The sequence below is a fragment of the Varroa jacobsoni genome, unplaced genomic scaffold, assembly GCF_002532875.2.
Source record: "Varroa jacobsoni isolate VJ856 unplaced genomic scaffold, vjacob_1.0 scaffold_1338, whole genome shotgun sequence".
In the NCBI taxonomy this organism is placed as follows: Eukaryota; Metazoa; Arthropoda; class Arachnida; order Mesostigmata; family Varroidae; genus Varroa; species Varroa jacobsoni.
In genome coordinates this window covers 209,073-234,760 of record NW_019214240.1, presented here as the reverse complement: position 1 = coordinate 234,760, position 25,688 = coordinate 209,073, and the positions used below count along the sequence as shown (strand labels likewise).

Here is a 25,688-nt window from a genome sequence, read left to right as displayed (position 1 = left end):
CTCGTTTTCCATTGTTTTTCGCCATCTCACAAGACGCTTCACGAAGTTGCAATAACTTCTTTTCGACTAATTTCTTGTATGGACTTATGTAAAACTGACAGCTACAACTGAGCTTAACGTGCTACATATGTCATACTCAAAGAATAACGTCGATTTCCACTTCGTAGGAGTAATACTTACCTAGCTAATGAATAACGAACACACACAGAGAGATAGAAGGAATTAAACAACTCTTTGCTTACGTCGTCACCTCCTTATAGCCTTGAGTACAATGCTTCCTTAATTATAAGTAGCTTAACTATAACTTGTATTCTGTTTCTTGTAGCACTTTTTACTTGTATTGCTTTTTGGGTAGTAACACGAATCTTAGAAGGCCAATATCCCGCTAGTTCCGTCCTCTAGTTAATTTCAGTATTCTCACTTTGACTATCGAAAGTTTATTTGCACGTTGTTGTATACGCAACCGACATCAGCTGACAGCGTCGCTAAAATTCCTCCGCTTCTATGACGTCTTTCGCCCTATTTACCCTTTCCCGCAACGCTGCTATCGCTGCCGATTGTTGAGCCAATTGCACTAGTCAAGCATAGTGATTGTCATTCTTTGTACGACCATGCGAACGTTTGAAACAAGTTTTACTGGCTTCGAGAACTGAGTTTTTCATGATATGAGGTTGGAACCTCTGGAAATTGACTACGGACATCAATGCTAGCAAGAAAACTAAGGATGTCTGGAGGTGATTGACACACTCATTATAAAATACCTCTGTATATGAAACGGGATATTTTTATCATTCATCCAAGACTTTTTAAGAACAACAACGATTTGATATACTATCGCGTACAATACAAACTAGAAATATGAATATCCTAAAACCTTGAAAATAGTGCATGAAATAAGTACCGGTAATTTCTATATTGATACGTTTGAAGAAGCTGTCTATCCGAATATATGTATTTACCAAAGTAACAGGCAGAAATTGTTCATTCACAGGGTACTCGGGTGCTGATGTCGATAACCTCTGCCGCGAAGCAGCTATGATGCCCGTTCGACAGCTGCACGACGATTCTTCTGACCTCAGTTCACTCACCTTAGATAACGTAACACAAGCTATGTCCATACTTCCTCATGATTTATTCCTTTACCCTGATCTTCATCCAGTAAAAAACGAATTCATTTCGGCACTCTTATTTTATCAATCTGTTTCTGGGAAGGCTTTGTAGAAGCAAGACTTCAAGCTGCTGAAAAAGTTCAGTTGAGCAGAAGTTTCCATATAATGAAACTTCATGCATATACAATACTGGGCAGTTCATGCTTACGACCTGGGACTAGAGCAAAACGGTAGATTCATGTGCTTTTAGTTGCTCTAGCGTTTTCGCCATAATGAGTGAATTTATCCCAAAATTCATGTTAACTCGCACTCTGTAAACACAACTTGTGGAAATGGCGTACGTGTATTTGCAGATACTTCCTGCGATCTTCTAAACGGTACAGATTTTGCATGCGCTGGCTTGTCTGGCCATGCGTTCTATAATTTATAATGTATTCTAATTGTAGAGATATATACCTGTGTCAGAAAGGATTCCTGCTTTTTAAAATCCAGTTTAAATTTCATTGTTCATTATTTAACTACATATCAATTTTTGAGGTTACCCCTGGGTCGGATAAATGAATTAGAACCTTTACTGCAGCTTTGAAGTATCTCAGCGAAGTTTTCTTTGAGAGAATAGATAGCAGGACAATTAAAAGATCAGTTTTCTCAATTAGCGCTGCAGAAAACGGATCGTGCTGTTTCAGTCGAACGATTTTCTCCGAAATGGCTATCTAGAATAACAGATACGTATAAAGACTGGTTGTTTAGTTCCTGAAATTAAAGATTCACATTGTTATCTACAGATTCGTCCCGTTGTACTAGGCGACTTCTTGGCGGCTCTTCGGATTATACGGCCATCAGTGAGTGAGTCCTGTCTCGCCGATTACGAGAAATGGAACCAGCAGTTTGGTTGTTGCGTTTACACTGAAGAATCGAACGACCCCGGGAATAGCGCAGAACCTGTTACCGACAGCTAAGCCGCCGACCCACCAGTCTTCGCATAGTATGGCACTTATGTTAGATGGGATTCTAGCAGGATACCGGATTCCATAACATGCTTAGATATTTGTACGCGACTGGTTCTGGTTGTATATCCTCTTGCAGAGCTAAACTTCTCTTGACTACATCGTTGCTCAGATTAGCTCGCGGATCGGTAATAGCACCTATCCATTGCAACCTATTTCGCTACAGAAGCTTACTTATGGCATGGCACAATGGGTCTGAGAAATCAATAGAAAATTGATTTTTTATGAAATCTTCATAAATGCATACGTCGCTGTTAAGGCTTTTTCTGGTGAATTACAAATTACATAACTTAGTCTTATCTCAATGGAAAGACGACCGCAGGGCTAATAAATCTATGATGGAAATAAGAGGCCGAACTGTGTGTCCCTGTTTGTCTAAATTCTCTTTTATTACTTAAATACCTTGTTCATAAAGTATATACGTTCACACAGCTTACCCCCAACACGTGTATTTATAAACTAGGTGAAATAAAAATGGTGCCCCCTCCCCCCCGGGTGGGTCACGGGCCGTCGCGAAAGGTTCCGTGGGTTCATGTTGGGTATTAACCGCTTTTAATCTGCCTCAATCGTCGCCATTTGAACGGGGAACCGCTACTCGTTCGTTAGGTATCTAGTTTATTTTAGTAGTAGCCTTTCGATATTAGGTATTTCCATTTTTGTGTGTTTCGTCGTATTTCTGTTTGTTTAAACCAAACAGGTCCATATATAAAATCGTGTATCTGTGCGCCTAATGATATTGTAATAATTAACATCATTAGGCGCACAGATACTTTTCTTGTTTCACTACATTGGCGGGCAGCATGGACATGACATTATAAGGCGAAGTTGTCTGTTCTCTGGCTTCCTCTCCCGCTCGGTCCTCCTCCCCTTGCTCTGTTCCTTCCTGTCTGGCTGTCTAGCTCTTCCTCTGTACAATTGGTTCCAATACTCGTAATACTTTTCTAGTGGATTTACGGGAGCATATATCTTTGTTTTTGTGCTTTGTTCCCTTTCCCTTAGTTCTTCTATTCTGTTACGCCTGAAAATACAAGTGCGTCGTACATTCTAAATGACATACTCAAGTGTGTCAGTGAGACAGGTAGATTCAGTCTCACCGACCGGCTCCTCTGTACGGCTATGGTCTACAAAATGTGTGCTTATAACGATGCATTTTATTTTGGCTCAGATCGTCTTTTATTTATGTAAAGCATAACTCCAGTCGAGTCCCACACGATCCGGTTTTTCCGCTATGACAACCTACTTGCCGTCGTTCCGCCCCCTATTATACAATTCCTGCCTCGCACGCGTAACTAGGAAACGATAAGTGTGCAGCATATCGTGAGCCCGTATCGAATGCACGCAGCTAAAATATTCTATACGTGCGTATCCAGGTACAATAATAAGAAATCTGATCTTGCATGGAAACACATAACACACTGGAATGCATAAGATCCCTCGAAGCCGAGAAGAATAAACATACGTCTTAGAAAACAGATAATCGGTATTATAGTAGAAACGCAGACGACATTTCCACTTTCGGTAGCATCCAGGGATTCTTTGTTTCATTATTAGACCACTTCATATATCTAGGCGTCCTGGCATTCGTCATTGGTTAATTTTCCTATAACACGAATATTATTAACATGAGTCATTTGTGTATAATAAACGAAATATATGAAAAATGATCTTCCTATTAGGGTGATGGAGGAAATTGCTTTGATTTGATGTTTTTGTCTATTGTCTTCAGAGGGATTTAAATTCCTCATGCATATATAGATATATATATATGTTCGTGTGTGTAGTTGTATGCCTGAAACGGAAAATGTATGTCATAACCGAACCATATATATTATAACTATGTCCACAGCTAAACGCGCAAATTATGAGATACTTGTATAAAATCATATTTTTTTTTCGAAAGAGTCAACACAAATTAATAGTTTAGTATGTTTCGTCGATACACTTTAGCTAGAGTCGCGTATCTGTAGAAGGCAGCAATGAAATGTTCTGCTTATTCTTATGATGTGGTCGTTTTTTCTGTCATTTCCCGTAGAACCTGTTAGTAGGTATGATCACAGGGGTAGGTTCCGTGCTCTATTCGAATCGATTTTTATCTGAAGATGATGCTCAGCTTAGCTTGCCCATCTCGAATTTACGAAACACTTCGCTGGCCGTATAGAAAATTGAGTTCAGGATACCAACGACAGTGAAAGTTCCGCCGACAATTGCACAACCCTGTCGTAACGATCCGCAGGAACATCGCCAGAGTAACATAGGCAAAGAAGGCAAAAGCAAGAGCAAAATGTTAATGCTGCATCTTAATTGTATCTTTGTCACAACCTGGTAAATTAAGCAGTAAAATTATTCAAAATGGACAAATGAAACATTCGGGTCAGAATCAAACCGAGGAAGCTTACTTAGTAAAAATGAATTTAGAAATAGCTACGGCACGATAATAAATCGAAAATATAAAAACGAAGGAATCGTTGAATTGAAGGGGATTTTTGGTATGCATGATTTATACTGTATGACAAAAAAAACTTGTCGACTTCTATCGATTTCCCTAGAAGAAGCAAGTTGAGCCTAAATCGAATATTCGAGTCGTTTTTAAAAAACAAGTATATAGGTATTGTTTTCTCTCAACTCACGTTCGTCAAGAAGCTGTACAAAGGCTGCCCTCTTCGATGATAGCGGACGGTGATTGGACTTAAATCATATTTGAACCAGATAGCCGGGATGATACGACCCGTGATTGACATGGTTAGGTAACTCTGAAAAACGAGCCAAGTAAAGGCACAGAAATTATTATATTATTTATTATATATAGGTACAGATAAAATGATTCAGCAAGCAGCTACAAAGCACGACATTTCTTATAAGGCGGCATTAAGGGTTGTACCATTTATATAAAGACTGCAAAGCATAACTGAAGATATATGAATACTTTTTGTATTCGCTCCATAATAGTCATTTCTGAATGAGCTTTTTTAATGATAGTCGATTCCTAGTCGAAACGAAGTTGTCCCTCCAACGTGATGAACTCAGCTGAGAAATCCGCTACGGCCAATTCGAGTCTTCGATTGATCCGAACTTGATTTCGGCACATAGCCTCCAATATAGTTAACCAATAACTTTAAGCTGAAGATATCTGCATTAGTACATCGGTTGTATCCTCTATACAGAACGTATCTTGTCCTAGCACATCAAAAGGAAAACTACTAGCGTTAATTAACAGCTCACCTGTGCTGTTAATCACTAGACGTCGCTTTTTTCCACCCCATTAGGACTGCTGCGTATATCATCGAGCGTATCTTACAACGACGGTCACAGAGATATAATGATTCTACCATTCATGAATGCCATACTTTATATTTGAGTGAGTATCTGTTTGTCTAGTATGCTTTGGTGATCATACGATGGCACATTAAACAGAACGCGTCATTTTTTTTCGCCTATTCCACAGATACAACTCTCCAGCATTCACACATTTTAACTTGGTCTATGTGATATAATGATAAACTATTACAGAATCACATGGATAGCACAAATTAACTCTGTATCAAATTCATATCCGTACCGGCAGTACTTACGTAATATATATACTCTTGTAAGTGAATTTCCCGCTCACGAGCGGCATATTCTTCATATCATATCGGGGGAGGTGATTCAGCGAATGAAGCCAGGCATGTTTATAGGACAAGATCGGATAGCAGATTGTCGTCCTCGAAATTGTAATTCTACTTCTATACGTTTTTAGTAGTAATAGTTATTAAGTGGACTGACAGGCAGCAGGCTTTCAAAAAGCCCCTTTTTCTTTAGCTGATCTTTATAGGTTGCCTTAGTGGTGACGCTAAAGGGCGGCATTTCCGGGAGGAACACAATCATTACTGCGACGTCCTATCGCGTGGGAGGTGAAGGCTAGATTTCAGCCATGGACTCAAGGCATTCCATCGGTTACCCTTTCTCCATGGTTTCTCACCATTTTGCTTCAGTTTGCTCAGCTAACCAACCAAGTTATTGCAGGCCCTCGTAACTGCTGCCTTGTTCCCATAGAGCCTATTCCCAATTTCCTGCAGTCCTTCTGCTTTCGGCCAACAACCGAAGAAATAAGTCAGCGAATGAAACCCGTTAAGCTTGCTGGCCTCGAAAGTGTACTCAGTGAACAAGGTAGCTATTATTCCCTCTATTCAGCTTCCGTTTGGATATACTATGCGGCATACGATACAACATTATAGGAACGTGCATACTTCGTAAGCTGTTGCCAGGGGGGCCTTGGGAGCCTTGGAAACCTTGGAGATGCAAGAAGAAAGGTTTGGTTGCCCAAGTAGGCAACATACGGAGAATATATATGCATTGAAATGCATACACATGCGTGGGCGCACTTTCAGAAAATGCGCCGAAGGTAAATAGGCCGATGGTGTCACCCGAACGGCAAAAAAGGTGGAGGGATAACTGTTGCTGTTCTCAACGTGAATGTCGAACAATTGGACATTAGTGGTAGAGCACCGACATCTGTGCACTTTAGTCATGTTAATGTCTTCGACCCAAGTTGCTGCAAAATGTTTTCTAGAAATTAAGCTATGATAGCAGTACGCCTTTCCATTGAAAGTTGGTCTCGGGCACGGGCAGCGGCAAATTTCAGCAGCTGACGATTCATTACCGTTTGCATTCCTAGTCTTATGTCTTAGGTCTTACTGAGGGCTATATAGTAAGATTCTTTATTCAAGTGTTTTTTACAATGGTGCACGTATGCGTAAGGCAATCATGCGATTTTTACATATTGTTCTATGACTGCTACAACAGCGCACGAAAGCATCTCGATAAGCATATATCATCTACACACGATTTTTGCCTATAACTTTTTAATAAAATATAGATTTGGTGGTCGTATCGATTGTCCTGAGAAATTGTCTTCAAGTTTGGGAGATACTTGTTCATACGTTTTGAAGTAGGTTTGTCAATCACTCTGCAAATAACGAGAATTGATGGTATCTTTAGCTTTTTTTCTTTCGCACCACATTTTCAAGGCAGAGCATCCATTCTCGGTATAATCAGGCTTTTCCTTACCTATTTTTCGATTCAAATACCATACACATGTATGTCAAGTGGCTCAACTTATATCTTGAATCCTTTCCATGGTGGCAAGGGGTGAATGTCATCTCATAAAACAACGGAAGACAACGCCCGTCCGGACCGGAAAAGCGTTCACATGTTACAGTTCAACTAACCTTTTGTTATTACTGCACAAAATACGATATTCAATGCTATTTTTCACATGTTTCCAATCGGCCTTTTGTTCGACTTAACTTGGGCCTGTTTCTAAACTTTAACTGTTCTCAATGATATGTCAGTTTTATGTAGGCGTAAAACGTCATAAGCGATAGATTTCATACTACTAGCATCACTGTTTAATACTTTTTCCATCTTCGTCGTCTCATGTTGAAATTTCACCGAATCTATCATACACGAGCATGTCCTTGACGCATCCACGGGACAGATAGCACGCACAAACCCGCATGCATACAGACTCAGGTGAGTCTGGCTAACTAATACGTTGGCTGGCTTTACGTGTGTGAGTGTTTAGGAATTTCGAAGGAAGCTGTCTGGAAGTGGGCGGACTGCGGTTTAGATGTTTTTGTCCTAGACTTGTTTAGCACTAATGATAGCAATAGCAATAGCAAGTTTCAACAAGCGGCAACTTTTTGAAAAAACAGCGGCCTTGACAATAGCTACGCCGGTCGGTAGTCGGCAAAACTGGTAGTAAGCAAAAACTGCGGACACTCTTATAGAACTGGCTTAAATTAATCAAAAAAGAAGACTTTACATACCAAATAGTGACTTAAGCGAAATTATATACTTTAAACGAATACAGTCTGCCTACAGTTAATGTCCGATACCGCATTGATTTCGCGAAACTTTGGCCTGCCCTATACGCGCTTTGTAGGGTCACCTTTAGGAAGCTTTTTTTTTGCTTGACAGCTTAATTGATCATCTTACAGTTGTTTTTGTTACCTTCAACCCTCTATTTTCCTATCTAATATCAGCTTTCTTAATCAGCACAAAACATATCACATATGCGAGCGGCTAAATATCGGTCATCAGTATTTACGGGAAATGCGGTACATATCCACACTAAAGTTGGAGTCAAAAAGGTAGTCAAAGCTACGTCTTGCCCGACCTGTCTACCTATTCACGTGTTTCCTTCGACACCTTCATCGTAGCATCAATACGACAGCTTTCGACTCGCCTTCATATTACCATTGACCTATCAATCGAGACGTGCTATCCTAGCTATAGGAATCATCACAAAAAAGAGCTCCAGAAACACAAAACACACTCAGCCACCATCTGTTCTCAGGTACTGTATCTATAGATATACACCGTGCGGGCAGTCGGCATGTTTTTATAAAGTTAAATGAAGCCATCATAGCCTATGCCATCTTCTTTCACCTGACAGGGTCCGCACGATTGCTCCTGATGCTCACCAGAGATAAAAATAAAGAACGAGCGGCGGAACTTTTGTGTCGTACACACACACACACACACACACACACACACACACACACACACACACACACACACACACGCACACACACACACGCGAGCGCGCGCGCGCGCGCGCACACAGACAAATTGGTTGTTTCAAGAGTATAGAGCCGATTTGTTTGTCGCTGCCGCCACCGTTAACGGAACCGTTTCTGAAGGGCCACGGGTTTGGGGTTCTTGGAAATGAGATAGATAAAGGTACAGCGGAGGGGGACGGCAGGTTGCAGTGCGCAGGACGGACGATTTGCCAAAAGATCCTGCGCTCGTAGGAGGCCACGCATGCGGAAGTGACCTCTGTTTTAACGCTACGCCTAAGTATAACTATCGCTGTACACTTGCGCAAGCGTAAGTACGCACCCGTCTTTCTTTCGTTGTACCCCCTCTCGCCCCTCCGTTACACTTTTTTGCATAGCGGCCTATTAGCTTAGCCCCTTTCTACTGTTTGAGTGCGTGGGTGATTTTTGTGAGCCATAGGTTACCCACTTACTCAGGCCGAGCGCCAGGAAGTCGTCAGCTCCGTTCTTGTTGTTGTTGATGATGTCACGGTTGTCGCCATGACGTTATGGTTGTACCTTTCATCGTCGTGGCTGTTGCTGTACATCGTAATGTTATTGTTGTATTTGTCGTTCAAGTTGGGGTCGACGGTGGCTGTCAGCAATGAATTTGCTTACTATTGAAGTCGAATCTATGACACTGGATGAGTGCAAAGTATAATCAACGTGAAGTTTAAAGCGCTTTCATTGATTATGACGATGCTTACATAGCTTGCGGTTATACGACATCAGTAGAATGGGTATTAATATTGTCTCAATGCATCCGGCATGTATATATATGTGACTGTGTTATACTTCGTGAGATTCAGAAAGCACGACAACGGAGAGGCAAGCAAGAAAGCAAATTAGTGCAAGGGTTCAACTTATTGGCACCCTACGCGCGTATGGATATTGCTCTGTATAGGGCACGACACATATCTAGTTCTTAACAGTCGCTATCCATATACTTTATATATGCTTACACCGGAGTATGGAGCGACGAAGCAGAGATGATTGTCAAGTTGTCGGCCGTAATCTTGTAGTCAACACGACGACGTCAAACGAGGGCGGTGGGTCAAAGCATGCTGCTCTGATAAAGATAGTATTCAATGAGAATGAAGCAACGTGCGTTGAACAATAGACGGCTATAAACGATTGTTCCCACATAGAGAGCCTACTACGCGAGTGTAGTAAGTAGAAAGGTAGGTGTAGTACTACAATAATAGAAATATTAACGGTTGGAGGGCAACAGTTGTGTGGGAGGCACCCACGCGCGAGTTTCAACGTTACGGAGTCTGTGACACGGAACAATTCCCAAGCGAGCAAGGGAAAAGAGTTCCGTATTCGCCAATTTAGTCATGAATGACGTCTTTCACTCCCACGTTTGCACGCGCTTTTAGAAACCACTAGGCATAGTTGTTATTATTGCAGAATCATTTATCTATTCTTCCCACCCAGCACCCGTTCGCTTGTTCACTCTGATGATATTGGCACACGTTAATGATGCCGCTGACAACAGCACATCTACAACCGTCCAACATATGCACAGTCGACGCCATGAAATGGCAAAATTCACAGTTGCACGAAAATGATTTCACGTATCATTTACGGTAAACGATGGTTGAAAACGGCAGCAGTAAGCGAGTGCACGCGATCGTTCCTTACCTACTTGTGTTGTTGTGTTAGAAACTTTAGACAACTATGTACGCTATCATACGTTACATAAAATTCATGTAAGGCACGGAAGAATATTAAATCTTGACATAGCATGCCTTTATGTTCTGCTAGTTGCTACTAGCAGCGTTTGTAAGAACATTGCAAAAACAGATGAACATTTTTTCGCATATTCCGTGCTATATATAGTGCGTTATTTTGTCATGTTTATTCATTTATTACTTTTGTGTGTTTTATACATGTTTTTCAACGAACTTCCGAAATCAGAGATGGGGCGCGTTTGTCGTAACAGGAGCATACCGATAGTGGCGACCTGGTCATTCAACAATGACATACCTTGTGGGCGTAGGTGTATTGATATGCGACGGCTTCTTCCAATGAGGACTGCTCGAAGACCGTGGGCACAATTTTCATAATGTAATCATGCGATTCCTTGCCTTAACACGCGCGATGGTTCCAGAAATAAGAAGAAAAGCGCAAAATCGTCTGGTTAGAGGAGCGTACGTAATTATCATTGAGCACTTCCATAGGTAGGGCATAGAGCGGTAAAATACCGCAGCTAAATTTCTCTTTTCGAAAAAACAATGCGAGCATCGTATAATAAAGCGCACAAGAATTCGAAATACTTCCATCACTGTACGTTTTTTCGCGTATACAACAATATTCTCGCAGAGTTATCACTGCAAACTGAAATTGATTCAGGTATACAATAGGGTAGTTTTCCCAATTAGTTTAGAAATGTACGGAAGCGATTTTATCAGCCAGCTTATCTTGACAAGCGTGCAAACAAACTAATGATCAATTAATACTAGGTAATTAGTGACGTCAGTAAGAGTACAATTAAATACGAGGGCGGTCCATTTCGATGAGGCCGTCTGCTACTTTTTTGGTGAAGTGAACGCACCACAACCGAGCGCGACTTAAATTGATAAAACCGTTTTTCGGGAATGTCGTAAGGCGTACGATAGTGACGTAGCCCCACAGCAGTTGCCGATACTCAATTGCCGATCACTGTCCGGCCACGGGCATTTTCATCTATCTACGAATGCTCTACAAAAAGAGATATCAGCATGAAAAAAAAAGTCTGCCACTGTATGTCTAACTTTTAGGCTGTTGCCGCGAACGAAAAGGCGTACATGTGATTCAGTGGAGATATCACATGCGATTTCTACGCCACTGCCATTGACGCTATAGCGGCAACAGAATAATGATTTTGGCAAAGATCTGCCGATATTTGAAGCAGTATCCAGCACGAAGACGTGCACAAAAGCACAACCATGACAGAACAGAAAACACGTGCATATAATAGATAGATCGAAGCTTAGTAAATAGATCTACTCCGCGAGTAAGTTGTGCTCCCTGTCACACATGACAAGAATGTAGTACAAGAAAAAAGCAGGCTGACAGCACAGCAGTATACTTATATATAGCCAAAGCAGAAATGAACACGATACAGGCGAACAGCAGAGATTAGTTATAACGTAACAATGCATACTTCTTCTATACCCACACCCATACGAGTAGAGTTTTAGCGATTCGAGAGAGGTATATAGAATAACCCACAGAACTTGTGCCTGCCCAGACTTCGAACGGCCAATGTAAGCTAAGTGCTCAAAAAAAAGATGTGTTTTTTTCATGTAATTCGAATGATTATATAATTGCTAAGATAAATGGACGTTATACGATTGAAGCGACCTTAGCCATACTGAGCGATGAGCTCGTTAGCGTGATCAGTATATCGCTGCTTTATACAGGTTACCTCGAAAAACACAGGACGACATTAATGACATAAGTCGTTTTCATCGTTTCAGAGTATTGTTCAATATTGCTTATATTTGTTCTGTCGTTATATTTGATAAGGGTCTTGATTCATACAATAGTAAGTCAAGCTTCTTTCTTAATAATAGTATGACGATCAAATCAGTGCCAGAGCCGTGATAACTTCAGGTCAAAAGAATCATTAGGCACGACGTACTGAGAGTTGTCTAGCAAAACAATACATGCAATTTGGACACGTTGCATGTAGCCATTCGTACGTACAGATTGATCATGGTAACACTAATAATCACGTTCAGAGAGCGCTCGTGTGACGAGCTCCTCCTCGGCTAAAATCAATAACAATAATTAAAAAAAAATAATAATAAAATAACTTCTGCAAAAAGTTGTAGATATACTTTCTACACTTAGAGTAACATAGATCATTGTCTTTTTTCCAAAGCATAGTGCTTCTGATGTAACGTTCCGGTTAACCGTCATGGAAAGTCTTGGAAATCTCATCTATTACAAACTGGTCTCCTTTTACCTCAACTGTGTTTCTCATTTAATTTATTTCAACAAAAAGTTATTCAGCTACACAAAAAAATTCCGAAACGCCAGAAACGTGGAACGACTAGAATCACTATCAGCAGTTGTGTCGAGAGCATATTTATAGTAACAATGATTATAATAGTTGAAATGGCATCTTTACCACTGACACCTTCTACAAGAGTGCTGAAAATATTTTGGGGGCCCCTCAGAAGACCGATTCTGGGTCTGCAACTTATGGCTATAAGACAGAAAGCGTTTCTTTATTAAATCTGCATACACGTGCACTTTCATTTTACCTCTATTCAATTAATGTTATTAACTTTATTTAATTAATATAATAATAAATTGATATTATTAACTACGATCTAAGCCGTATTTAGAATAGGCGTAGCGAAGGCTCACGTAAATTTCCGGCATCGGTAGGATGTGGTAAAGTGATCCACCTTAGGCATAATAGCTCGACTTCGCGACCTGCTATACCAATAATTTCCACGCTAGATAAGGAATGACATGCTTTTTTAAAGGACCGTGTTCTACATACACACCGCAGAGATCAGATGCCTCTGTGACGCCCATCAGCTATATCTGTTTTGTGTATATCCTACTGGATTCAATGACACCTGCCAATGTTAGTAGGAGTGTTGAATTCTGGCATGCTCTGCCAGCGTTAAGTCTTTGTCGTCGTGTCCATGTATTGAAAATATTCCTAATAAATGGCTGTATCCAGTCAATGAACACGTGTCGCCGTGAGTAAATTTTGCTATGTTCAGTGTTCTGGGGTACACGTTTTCGTGAAGTTTATGGTAACCTTGAAAGCTTCATCGTTATCAATAGTCAAAATGGGGCAGCACCCAAATAGTGACACGTATTAGTAACCTACAGCGTGGCTTGCTAGCCGCGCTGAAATCCTTCATCGAGACACAGACACACGCTTGCTTTTGTGAGCATAGCGAAAGTAAAGAACCATATTGTTTTAAAAAAATTGAATAAACCTGTACTCTAAAAAGCACGCGTGCTTCTAATTTGCAGCCTGTTCCTATTTGTGCTTCTCCACGTATACGGTGGATGTGTACAGCTGACAAGCTAGTGAAGCTTTCAAAATAACTATGTTAATTATAAAACGGACACGGTAGAACATTACGTTGAAGTCAACGTTGCAGACAAGGGCTTCCAGTGAGAATAGCAACTAGAGTAATGACGTCTAGATGCTTTCGTCACTGATGTGCAATCGAGATGAAATGAACACCTTTCCCGCCACTCCTGCAGTAGACCGCCATTCCAAATGAACATACGTATGAACAGATAACTACTTAGCACTCGCCTTTTTGTGGCTTAAAAAGCTGTAATCTTGTACTTCTCCTTAACTACAATAAGGTACATACCTTAAAATATATAATACATAAAATTAGTTATTTACTTCTGGCTTTGTGTCATATTTGAACCGTTCCGAACTCGACAACAACAACAACAACAACAACAACAACAAGCAAAAAAATGTTCCACATACCTCAGTCTTTATCAACCCAAATATTCAGTTCTTTTACGCTTAATCACAATCAGAAGCAACTGGCTTCAGTCCATTCTCTGCTTCACCTATGTTTCACAGAACAACTGAGTAGAGGCTACGTTGCATCCTGCTGCTGCTCTCGTCGTCGTTATTGCTCTCACTGGGGATTAAACGCGTGTTCACTGCTTGCCTAACTCACTCGTTCATTCCATCCAGCTCCATGCCATTGCTTGACTGATGCCCACGTAATTTAGTATTGCTGACTTCTGCTTTCGTCGTCGTCGTCGTCGTCGTTGTCTTCCTCATTCTGTAATCTTCGTACTCATGTGCGCGAGTACCTACATACATGAACAAAAATACGAATATAATACTTGCAGGGTCCTGTGGCACGCGTGAGCAGGTATTCGCTGCCAGCGCAGGGAAGTGCTCCGCTCCATGTACGCCGCAGCTCTTAACGTTTAACGACGCCAAATCCTGTTTTCAACATCATTTCATCTCCAGCAGCAGACGTTCTCAGTTCGGTTTCATTGTGCTCTCGACACCGGTCGCATTTTCTCTCTCATTCCCCACAACCCTGCCAGGGGTTGGGGTGCAATGAAGTGAGGCTTTCTCTAACTCTTCGATTAATTTTCTACACTAGTGACATAGTCCACAGTTCTTTTATTGTGCGCCTGTTAACCCTAGACCGGCCAAACTCAGCCCAAGCAGGTCAAGCTTAAGGAGGCGGTACACGTAGTTTAACCAAATCTAAAGCTCGTAGCTGGAAGCATAGCTAACGCTTATATCAAATGAGAATCCGCCATCGTACAAAAAAGTCTCATAACAACTGGTGGACAACGTGTAGGTGCAGCGAAGGTACGATGGGGTGACGGAAGACTTTTCTCTGAGTCGTTTGCACCTGACGACAGAGGTGGGCAAGTGCGATACGAAGTCGACCGAAAAAGAACGCACCCACTCACGGGGCATCAAGTCGACGATGGTAGGGGACACGCGGGGGTGACTGTGTCCGACAATGCAACGTCTTGTCCTAGATATGCAAAGGCACAAGCCTTTTTCTAAGCTTCAACCAAGCACTCCCTTGTGTGCGCCAAAACAGTTTCCTTTTGAACAGACCCCAAATCCTCTTTTCATACATTGCGCTGCCTCTTTCGTTTGCCTTGTTTCGCAACCGCTTCTACACTGTAGCGCCGAGCTCGATTGTTTTCAACTGCTCCTAATCTTTTGTATTTTCTCGTGACTATGTACAAAGAGCGCACGTATGATTAGGCAGTCACATTAATAACTACGATCGTTACGACAAGCAAAACCTATGAAATCCGAATACCATTATCATTATTGGCTACCAAAACTAGTTAATCTGTTTCGTACACAAGTGCATATAAATAAATGATGCAGTACTTCGAAATGCTGTTGCCGAATACATTCACTAACCCAATCCCCTTTCTATTCTTTTCCCACAACCTTCAACAATAGCTATCGTACTTCGCTGATCTCTTCGCTCTAAAAATGTGTCCACGCATATGTATTTCTAAACCATCAGTGCTTTGAACTAACCTATCTCATTCATAAATAGGCCGCGTAGGTGGATAATTTGTAGATACTGAAGTTCTCCGATGCAAATAAATCAAACAGTTTGTATAACGTGCCTGCTTATGGAGATCTGATACGATTATGTTTCCTATATATATCACAAGGGAAAAGGCGCCTGTGAGGCTCGGGTGCGCATGCGTGTGTGTTTCTAATTGTCTGCCGCGTGCGTGGAACTGGACATTGCACGTTCACTGTTTTCCACAGTTTGCCTCCACCCGGTCCGCTCATTCCGTATGGTACGCTGCTAGCGTGACTGGTTCTGCCTCTGACGTTCTATTTCAGTGTTAGTAGGTGCTAACGAAAGTGAATCACGTGGTAGCGCAAGGTGAGATGTTACATCCGACATATAACACGTGAAGGAATGCATGACCTAAAGAAGGTTGCCACTCGCCTACAGCAAATGAGTAAAACGTTTTTATCGAGCCAAAGAGCAAATATAGACATTTCGAAACGAGGCTAGATACCCACATATTAGCAATATTGCCGCTGCAAAGGTATCGGGCTAAGCAAACGCTACACAGGCCGTGGAAACAATTTGATTCGCGAACTGTATTTGCTTGTAACATGCGGGATGATACAAATTGTAGGACGAGGATTTAAGGATAGCGATGAAGAACTCGACTGAAGTAAATCATGATACAGACTGTACAAAGTGTCAGCTTTTAAGGATAATGAGTGAAAATAAATGCACAGATCCTAAAACTCGTTCCAACTTCTTTGTGATATACGTAAACGAAAGTTGTCAAACAACTGCAGGTTTTTTGATGTCGTAAGCGAGCCTCTGTTTCGCAAAAAGAAAAGCCTTTACCGTCGCTAATGTATATATATATATATAAAGACGTATATTTTACGAACAATGACGAGGCTACTATTGGCGCAATGAACTGGGATTTCATCGGTTTGATGCAAACTCTTATACATAAATTTGGAAACTGTTTATGAAGACATAACAGCGGTGTGCATCTTTACATTCAGCGTTGCCGAAGCATGTTCCGCAACATGCTGCGTTGGTTACGCAGCTGCAACTTCTCGGAAAGGCCCAGCATTACCCGTTGGATCCTTACTAGCAGCTTTGGACTACACTTGAAGTCCTGAAGAGCAATTCGAACGACGTCTACGTTAGGATGTATTAAGCGACAACACTACCCAGAACAGTAGTTTCTGAAACAGGGTTGTTCTTCCGCCACCACCTCTGCGGGATTTTTCGAATCGTACGCTCAGCCAGTCCATTGTACTAGGTATGTCTTACACCCGTTTTGAAATACCTGAGGGGGTTTTGCCTAAGGTAATCTGTGATTCGCTATAATGTCAGACTGCTCGCGTTATCCGTCATAACGGCGTCACAGTCTTTGGCATGCAGTTCTCAGGTGCTAAAGTAGCAAGCACGCATGAGAGCACTGATAGCATTGTCGAAGCAGAGCAGCGGGATTCTAATTCGTTTTGTGGTCGAATTCAGCCTGCGCCAATCGACGAAAGGATTTACTATGTCGTTTTTTTCTTCATCGGGACCACGGGCTAAATGGGATCTTGATAATGCCGTTTGCTGTACGACTTCAAGTTCATTCTCGGTAACGGGTGCAATCCTAAGGAAATGTGAGTGCATCGGCGGCGAATCACCGGTCGGATTCGCAAAATGAGTAAGTTTATCTGGTTATCGAAAGAGCTAGTCATATTGGCCCATAAGGCAGTCGCCGTCAGCCTGGCACCGACATAATAAAAAAGATTTCTTTTGTGAGTGCAAGCCCTGAAACTCGTCGACCCAGGGCGGCACGATCTTCTGACTGGGGCACCTTACACTAGCCTTGCGTACACGACGCTGTACGGAGATGCATATGAATCCCCTGGGGACAGCTTTAAATTCTATCGGAGGTGCCTATGAATTTCTGAGATAGTTTCAACTTCTGTAAGTTGGATCAGTGTTAGAGGGAGTATGTACTGCTGGCAGCTGTAGCGATTCGTATAATGTGATCCGCACCCTTAATGCAGTAGTTAGAACCTTATATCGTTAATGCAGTAGGAACTGAGTAATTTCTTCCATTATATAGCCATATTTGCTCGTCACAGATGGCCTGTTTGAGATCAGATACTTCGTGAGCTTTCCAACGAGGCAGAACAGATTTCGCGGCCCGTCACCGGCCGCAACGTTAATCATTTCCAGAATCGTCAATGCAGTGCTGTCTATCATATAGCTACACGGGCTCTGTGCCATTTCCGGTAAGCACAATATGTCGACGGTAAAAAGATTGCGTGAACGTCTGCTCCTAGAGTCAAATACCGTGCCTACGTTCCCACAAAAACTCTCATTCACGCAACGCTTCGATGTATTGAAATGAGCCTGCTCCTTGAAGCGTCTGCCATTCGCGGAGTCGCTCCCGCTCCATTTTTCTAGGCTTTAATAGTCGCAGGAGAATCGCTCGAAAATTTCGCCGGTCCCGGTAAGGTTACACGTTCACGTGCTTCTTCGGCGTCCCTTAGAAAACTTAGAAGATGTACGATACCCCCAATCCATCCATTTTTCCGAACGAGGGCATACACATTTTTTCCCTGTAAAGAACCCAGCTCCACCTTTTTTGGGGGCTTTCGTTATCAACAGTGCCCATAGACTACGCTCCTAAAATTGCCTCGCACGCTGCTTGCCTAACGACACCTCGAACTACGGCCTTGCCGAGTCGAGAAGAGCGACCCGAACGCTTTTCTCTCAGGAGCTAATGGAGAGGCCAGTCATGGAAGGGGAAATTAATTTCAAGTGTAGAATCCACTGGTTGAACAGCATGTATTCTAGCTGCGGCGTATCGGGTACAGGGCTAGCGATGCAGCAGTCTTGGTGATTTTCCTGGAGAAATGGGCAACGAGAGTCTCGAGTGTACTTCCGTAGTCCTCGCCACCTGCATCCACGCATCTACCACCAAATAGTTGACGCGCTATTCTCGTCTGCAGTCCACTCCGAACATTATCGCCCATCAAGCTTTGCTTGTTATCCAACATTGGGTACGCTGTTGTAAAATGTCGCGTACGATAAAGCTACTATTGCGATCTATTCACGTAGTAATTTAAGCGTAAAAGATTGTGTAAATTCCTCGCAATTTTTTCCTTATTCTTATATTTCTACAATGTTTATGAATTTAATAAATTAAAAAAAGCCGTGTAAATAAGATGAGTGAATCAATTTGTATTTTTTATATCAATGTATTTTTTTAATATTGTGTATGTGTGTTGGGCCATCTCAGTCAGACTGGAAGTTGAAAATCACAATGTGGTGGCACTTGTTCCTCGAAGGAGTTCATGAAGTAATAGATAAAGGTGTTTAATCTATAAGAAGACGTTGTTACGCCGAGAAAAGCATCCATTGTTAGTAGAATATAAGTGACATGTTGAAACGAAATTTCACATAGGAAAACCGGCTTTGGGTTTGCTTACCAGAGGACTTAGTTCTATCGTGATTTGCGAGCGAGTTGAAGCTGCCCTTGATAGATGGCTCGATTTCCTGTAGGTGGTCGCCAAATCTTAAGGCATGAATTTCATGTGACATATCAATGTCGTCCGGTTGGACTCGTACTGCGTGTGTCGACACATGGAAGTTGCCTGGCACCTGTATAAGACAGGCGTAGCCATTCAATAAGTTGGCTTAGCATTATGGAAGTCTTGCTACTTCCGCACGCCGGTTAGTTACTTTAACATGCAGGAGCAGTTAGCGCTATTTTTTCTTTAAGTAAATTCGTCGTAGAGATCAGCTTGTGATATAGTTCAATCGATACAGAGGTAACTCGCCGCTGATAAGTTGATGGCAGGAAATTAATAGGCAGATAGATCGTTGTTTCTTTAGCACGCAATAATCTGTCCGCGAAATTTCAAATATATATATTCATTTGTCGTTTCTTATCGCCTTAGTATCTAGTAAATCAAAAAATCAGTTCCTAACGTACCTTGTTAATGATGAATTTTGCGACGAAGTTGCAGCCTTTTCCATTATGAAGTTCCGTTTTTGTGGTGTCTGCGATGTGGCCCACTTCATGACGGCCGTTCTCGTCCTGAATGTCCAAACCAACCACTAAACAGAAAATAGAAAAAAACGCGATGAAAAAGCAGTAGACATCAACAACTGAAAATTACACTAACTTGATATAGGATGTTGTTGCGTTCAAAAAAAAAACTGGGCATAATATTATAAAGTCCTGTATGACTTCCGACATCATGTCAACATCACGTCATAAACTATACAGGATTAAAGACAGTACCCACTAAAAGATCGCCTATAGGTTTTGTTCGTCCCTTTAAGTGCCCCTTGTACGATAAATATGTTTACATAGATATTCATCTCATATCTGTTTTACAAAAAATACGATACAGCTGAAATACTATATCATTATAGTGTTATTACCAACTTGAGTACTCCTTGAAGAAACACCGTTTTACATACAGGAATATGTACGCTGTTACTGCGGTTCGCTTCAAGTTTTTAATATGATGAAAACCCATTTCATCAATTTAAATTGCAACTGAATCATCTAGTCAATGAATGAAGCCGATGTGCTTGAGCTTCGGTAATTTGCGCAGTGAAAGTAAGCGACGCTTATAAAGCAGATAATGCGAAAGATAATGTGCCCGTTCTGCATTGCTGATTATGAATCTACAGGATGCCGCTGGATAGAAATTTGCTGCGTTTATAGCAGCATGCTTACCATTACTCGGTTGGTTAGGAATCAATAAAAGAAAAAAAAGAAAAAAAAAGGGAATTACAGTGTGCACGATTTCTGAATGACTTTAGGATTTATGACCCCCCACTTTAGGCGCATATAATCGACGCGCAGCAGCGACATCGAAAGAATACCTGATCGTCCCTTTTCTTTCTTGTCGCTTTTCTGTTCAGCTCAATGTGGACAGATCTGAAGAACGCCCGAATATTCGACGCGTCTTTAACCGTAATGACGTTGGCGAACATGGGCGAATGATAATGTTGGGAAGTTCGCAGTCTGACGGTCCGGAATACAGCAATAGGACAGGCAATAGACTACAAAGAAACAATAGCTCGGCTTCAACATTCGTCTTCTCCAGACGAATGAAAGACTTGTAACTGTACGTCGCTTACCTAACAAGGACGTTTAGCGCCTTTCCAGTGAAGTATTGAAGTTAGTCACGCGGCAGTATTTGCGTAGTGAGCGTGCATTCCACATGGGGAAAGCACGCGACAATAAATCGGTTTATTTTGCCCTTTATAGCGTAACAAGTACGAACGTCTACGAGGGAAGACAACCGTGTATAGTGCCGTGATTGCTTGGGTGGAGGATAGTCATTTTCAGTGGTAGTACCCGCCTACGTCGAGTCATCATCTTTTCACGTAACATGTATATTGTTAGATAAGAAATGTTTTCTAGGCCATCAGCTGGTCTGCTTTCGTACTTTTATCACTTTGAGTGGGCTTATTTCAATCTACAATGGACTCTTGATTTGTGGTTCAAAAACAATGTACTATATTTCTGAGTGAAAATAATGGGCATGAGCTAAGATATAACTCGCTTTTGTGGAAGTTGGATTAAAAAAAAAATATATATATATATATAACGATGCGTTAATTGGGTAAATATATGCCTTAGAACTGCTATATCTAATACATTTTAATACGAAGTAGAATTCTTAACATTTTGAAAGTTTTCAGTTTACAGCTGTGTGATATGTACATACAAGTATATATATACATGATGTGTATATAAACACCGTATGTGCAGGGCGGAACAAACTCTCAAGAGACCTTATGCAGTGTGTATAGTATACGACTGGAAAATTTTGTAGGAACTACATACATCGGCAAAGATTTCGATTGGGTAATTATGTCATGGTTCTATAGAAATTTTAAAAACATTTTTCTACTTTTGAGCGCAGGCTTTATCAAAAGGTGCATCGCCAGGACAAACGATCAATAACGAGAAATTATTATCTCGCAAATGTATTTCAATAACATATTTCCATCATGCTCGGATACCATGTGGTGATTCTAACTACATAAATGTCACGTGAAGCAGGTCAAAGGCAAAATATTTTATTACCACCGCTTCAGCACTCACCTTCGCATGGCAGCTTTGGTAGGGAGACATTGAGAAACACGGCGATTTTTTCCAAAGGAGATGGATTATCCACATACAACTCAGTCACCCTGAAATCAGAAACGTGACATAATTGCAAGTCTTAAGAAAATCGATATGTTTATTCGTAGTAGCTTGAAGTAAGTTTTAAGTAAGTTTACAAGTAGTAAGCTTTAAGTAACGAAATCGAATCTTGTATTGCTGATTTTTAGAAAACAAGTTTACCAAATATAATGTCATTGGTTCATATCTGAGTGCACTAAAGTGTTACCTGTCTAATTACTGTGATGACCTCATGACAACGTCGTGATAATAATGTTATTCAATAGACTTCGACTTTGTGTACGTGCAGAGGTCACCGTAGGGTCTTAATACGTACACGTTACCGATAATTAAAGTAGAACTTTTGCTAGAAGAGTGGTTAAAATACTCAAATACTTTTCGACAGTAGGTCTCTCTACAGTACTCCTATATGCATTGGACACAAACGATAATAAACATATAAACAAAACTACATCATACATAGTTTTTCTTCTAAGACTAAAATTGCTTTAATAGTGAACCTACATTTATCGATCTTTCGGCGAGCAAGATAGATGCAATCAAACGAGGTGTGAACTATATAATAATAATAATAGGCCTCTGTTATTTAAACGTAAAGCTTAAATTTGCATATATTACAGTGTGACAATCATCTAACTGTTGGGCGTGTCACAAAGCAAGCGTTCTCCGAGTCGTCTAAATCCACTACATTTACCTCTGACATCTCTGACGATGTTCAGCTTCCCTACGAATCGTGCCGGATGACGGCCCGAAGAACGTGTCAGACGATTGACCAACCCGTCAAAGAAACGTATAGCGAATGGCAAACAAGATCAAGTCGAAAGACTGTTCAGATTGAAAAAAGTCATTTCCAACAGTTTATATTATCATAGAAAGAAACGATCTGTGTCTAGCCGGCATAACAGTATAATTACCGTTAGCGTGGGATTGCCGCTGCTGCTAGTGATGAAAGTAATTGTCGTCCAAAGTAGCGCCATAACAGAAACAGAAATAAAAACGGTTCGTCAAGGGTTGTTCCTGGCCACACTGGCCATTTCCTTCACGTGCTCATCGTTAAGGAGGAAAGAGTCAAAAGAAAAGAATCTAGGAGGACATTTCCTTTAGTAGAATTGCGGAGTAGTGAGGACATCCTTCCTTTGCCTTACTGCCGAAGCGGCCTATCGATTATGAGTCGTAGGGACCATGCGTTTGTGGGGCACCGCGCGTCAACACTCAATAATGGCTGAATTCGGCGAACAGTAGCTTAACCACGTCAATTCTCAGAGAGTGACGATTCAGCTACAATAGATGATGGAACGGAAACGAAGCTGTGTATCGTTCGTAGACGTATACATTATGCTATATAAACGAAAGGCTCGCTTGTTGATTGATGTGGACAAACGAGGCTAAACCGAGCCCATACACTGGTACGTTTTTTTTTTTTTTTTTTTTTTTTTTTTTAGTAACACCTATTGTATGATGGAAGAAATATTTGATATACACTTGTATATTTACGCATAAATCCAGCGATTTCGCTTAAAATGTTTTTGAGATCGCTAATTGACATCCAATATATTTTCTTTTTCTTAACTTTTGCTTATTGAGCGAGTTTTGGAGTACAAATATTCTATTTAGTAGACTTTGGCACCCATTACGGGCCTTACTTTCTCTATGAAGCGATACTGAGACTACGTATAATATGCGCGAGATGCGCACACGTACAAACCAGGAAACGCTACTACGATTACCAAGTTGAATTCTGTGGGTTCCGTTGTCTTACACATACTCTTATTAAGTTACACGAGTCTACCGTGCATATGCGTAGATGTACGGACGAAACGTTCGAACAGGACGCTAGAAACGTGAACGCTAGAAATCCATTCATGTGACTGGAGCACGACTTTTGCGAGGATTTCAACTTACGTCTTCAGTAAGTCACCAGCTTTTAGTGCGTTTCTAGAAAATACAACTCGTGGCGGCTACCTTCATTATTATGGTCAGCTTCAAAATTTCAGCTCTTCGTATATGGCGCTGTAAGCAATGAACAATTAGGAACACCACAATGATTTGTAAGTAAAATAGCCTATATAAAAAGTTTTATAAAGCATAAAGTACTTAACAGCACACCGCAATGTCTACGACAGCCGAAGCGCTTAACAATGAATGTCCAACAGCCGTATGTTGAAAGGCCTATTTTGGTCAGAATATCTTCACTTTGGCCTAAAATTTGTAGAAATGTTATTTAATGTTTGTTGTTGTAATAATTAATGTTGCTTCACCAAACCAAAGCCATTTTGTGTGACATCATTCATTGACATCACAAGAATCACACCAAAATAAAAAACGATCTCACGCTGCGTGTGTCACGCAGTCGATTCATTTATTCATCAGTCGCGAGTAGAATACAGACAAAGCCAAGTCAAACGCACACTTGCATATTCGATTACTCAGAATTTGTCATGTTCCAATGCGAAATTTCAATATGTCCTAAGTTTCGCCACGGCAAAAAACCTACAATAAACGTCGATTCTTTTTCGATAGATGTTTCGTTGAAGCTCTACTGGAACTTCGACATTCCGGCTAGCTCTCTCACTGAGGTTCGTAACTACGGCCTAAGCAAAACCTTCGCGGGAAACGGAGGAGGCGCCTACCTACATATCTAAGCTATATACTGGCTTGTCGAAAAAGTACCGACCGTCTTCATAACAAAATACAAGCAAGTATTTTTTATATTACCAAACGGAGTACGCACCGTCCTGACCAAGTGCTCTCTGCCATTTTTCGTATAGTGCCACTATCTCACCGCTGTTTGTTTCTTGTTGGCGAAAAATTGTAGTAAGTGGTTTTTGCACCTTTCAGTTGACAACTAGGGATACCATTAAAGGAATCCTGCGGCAACCTAAACAGATAGTAGTCCGATGACCCAATGATCAGGGCTATATGGCGGATGCATAGGAACTTCTTATCCAGATTCTCCCAATATTTGCCGGGTAGCTGAAGACGTATGTGATTTGGCATTGTCACGCCTTTTCTGTCTACAACTTCTGGTCGATTTCTTCAATGGCTTGTTATAATCTTGTTAATTGTTTACGGTAAAGGTCCCAGTTAATCGTCTAACTAGGTGACAATAATTCACGATTCATTTTCAAACCCACGAAACACATAGCATCATTTGCTTTGGCATCAGTCTGGGCTTTGTCACAGGCTGTAGAGCACGTTATTGTCGTATGTGATCTACTGTTCATCCAACCGCTTTAAAAAACGTTCGACTTCGGTGAAGTTTAGGAGATGGGAATACGACCACGTATTTTATTTTTCGTCAAATTCCCAAACAAACATCGTGTTTCTTTTTTTGTATCGTTCATAACTATTTGAATTTTGGATGTTTAGCTCGATGGTGATACGATGGCTAGCCACGTGTCGATCTTGCAATTTTCTTTTCCATAATTGGTCGATTGCTACGAAAAGCATTTTAGAAGTTTAGGGAATTTCAGAGCGTAAGCGACATGACCATCTTTGGGCCCTCTCTTCTAATAATGTACCTTAATCATAGATGGCACAAAGTTTTCATAGACCGTTTTGCATCTTTTGCACTTTATAGCATTTGTACTTTCATTGTTATAAAATAATAAAGAACAGCGAGTCTTTGCAGAAATTGCACTGATTTTCAGGGTGCTTTATCTTAAATCTGAATAAAGGGGTTAAAAAAATTTTGGCACATCTATTATCGTACTATCTGAGCATTCAAATAATTATAACGCCGACTGATATTCCGAAAAAAATGTATTATTTAACACTATCCACATAAAAAATGTTCT

At 41.1% G+C, this 25,688-nt stretch overlaps 3 protein-coding genes across 4 annotated transcripts in view; 1 reads left to right on the top strand and 2 right to left on the bottom strand.

Annotated features, from left to right (window-relative positions):
• Window positions 1–490, bottom strand: part of LOC111268959 (putative acyl-CoA dehydrogenase 6) — a 4,723-nt gene extending 4,233 nt beyond the window's left edge. The window contains exon 1 of one of the 2 annotated variants that reach the window (XM_022848229.1): window positions 181–490. The gene's annotated coding sequence lies outside the window, so the exon portion shown is untranslated. The remainder of the gene's footprint in view (window positions 1–180) is intronic. The other variant, XM_022848230.2, reaches the window with a different exon arrangement.
• The window catches only part of LOC111268954 (fidgetin-like protein 1), a 17,400-nt gene extending 14,927 nt beyond the window's left edge, over window positions 1–2,473 (top strand). Inside the window, exons 10-11 of the mRNA XM_022848219.2 lie at window positions 992–1,098; window positions 1,895–2,473. Of these exons, the coding sequence (XP_022703954.1) occupies window positions 992–1,098; window positions 1,895–2,068 (281 nt within the window). The 3' untranslated portion in view covers window positions 2,069–2,473. The remainder of the gene's footprint in view (window positions 1–991; window positions 1,099–1,894) is intronic.
• Window position 2,474: 1 nt separating this feature from the next.
• The window catches only part of LOC111268955 (endoplasmic reticulum-Golgi intermediate compartment protein 1), a 67,370-nt gene continuing 44,156 nt past the window's right edge, over window positions 2,475–25,688 (bottom strand). Inside the window, exons 3-8 of the mRNA XM_022848223.2 lie at window positions 21,811–21,899; window positions 19,675–19,799; window positions 19,169–19,340; window positions 10,684–10,784; window positions 4,744–4,866; window positions 2,475–4,330 (exon numbers count right to left, since the gene is read on the bottom strand). Of these exons, the coding sequence (XP_022703958.1) occupies window positions 4,223–4,330; window positions 4,744–4,866; window positions 10,684–10,784; window positions 19,169–19,340; window positions 19,675–19,799; window positions 21,811–21,899 (718 nt within the window). The 3' untranslated portion in view covers window positions 2,475–4,222. The remainder of the gene's footprint in view (window positions 4,331–4,743; window positions 4,867–10,683; window positions 10,785–19,168; window positions 19,341–19,674; window positions 19,800–21,810; window positions 21,900–25,688) is intronic.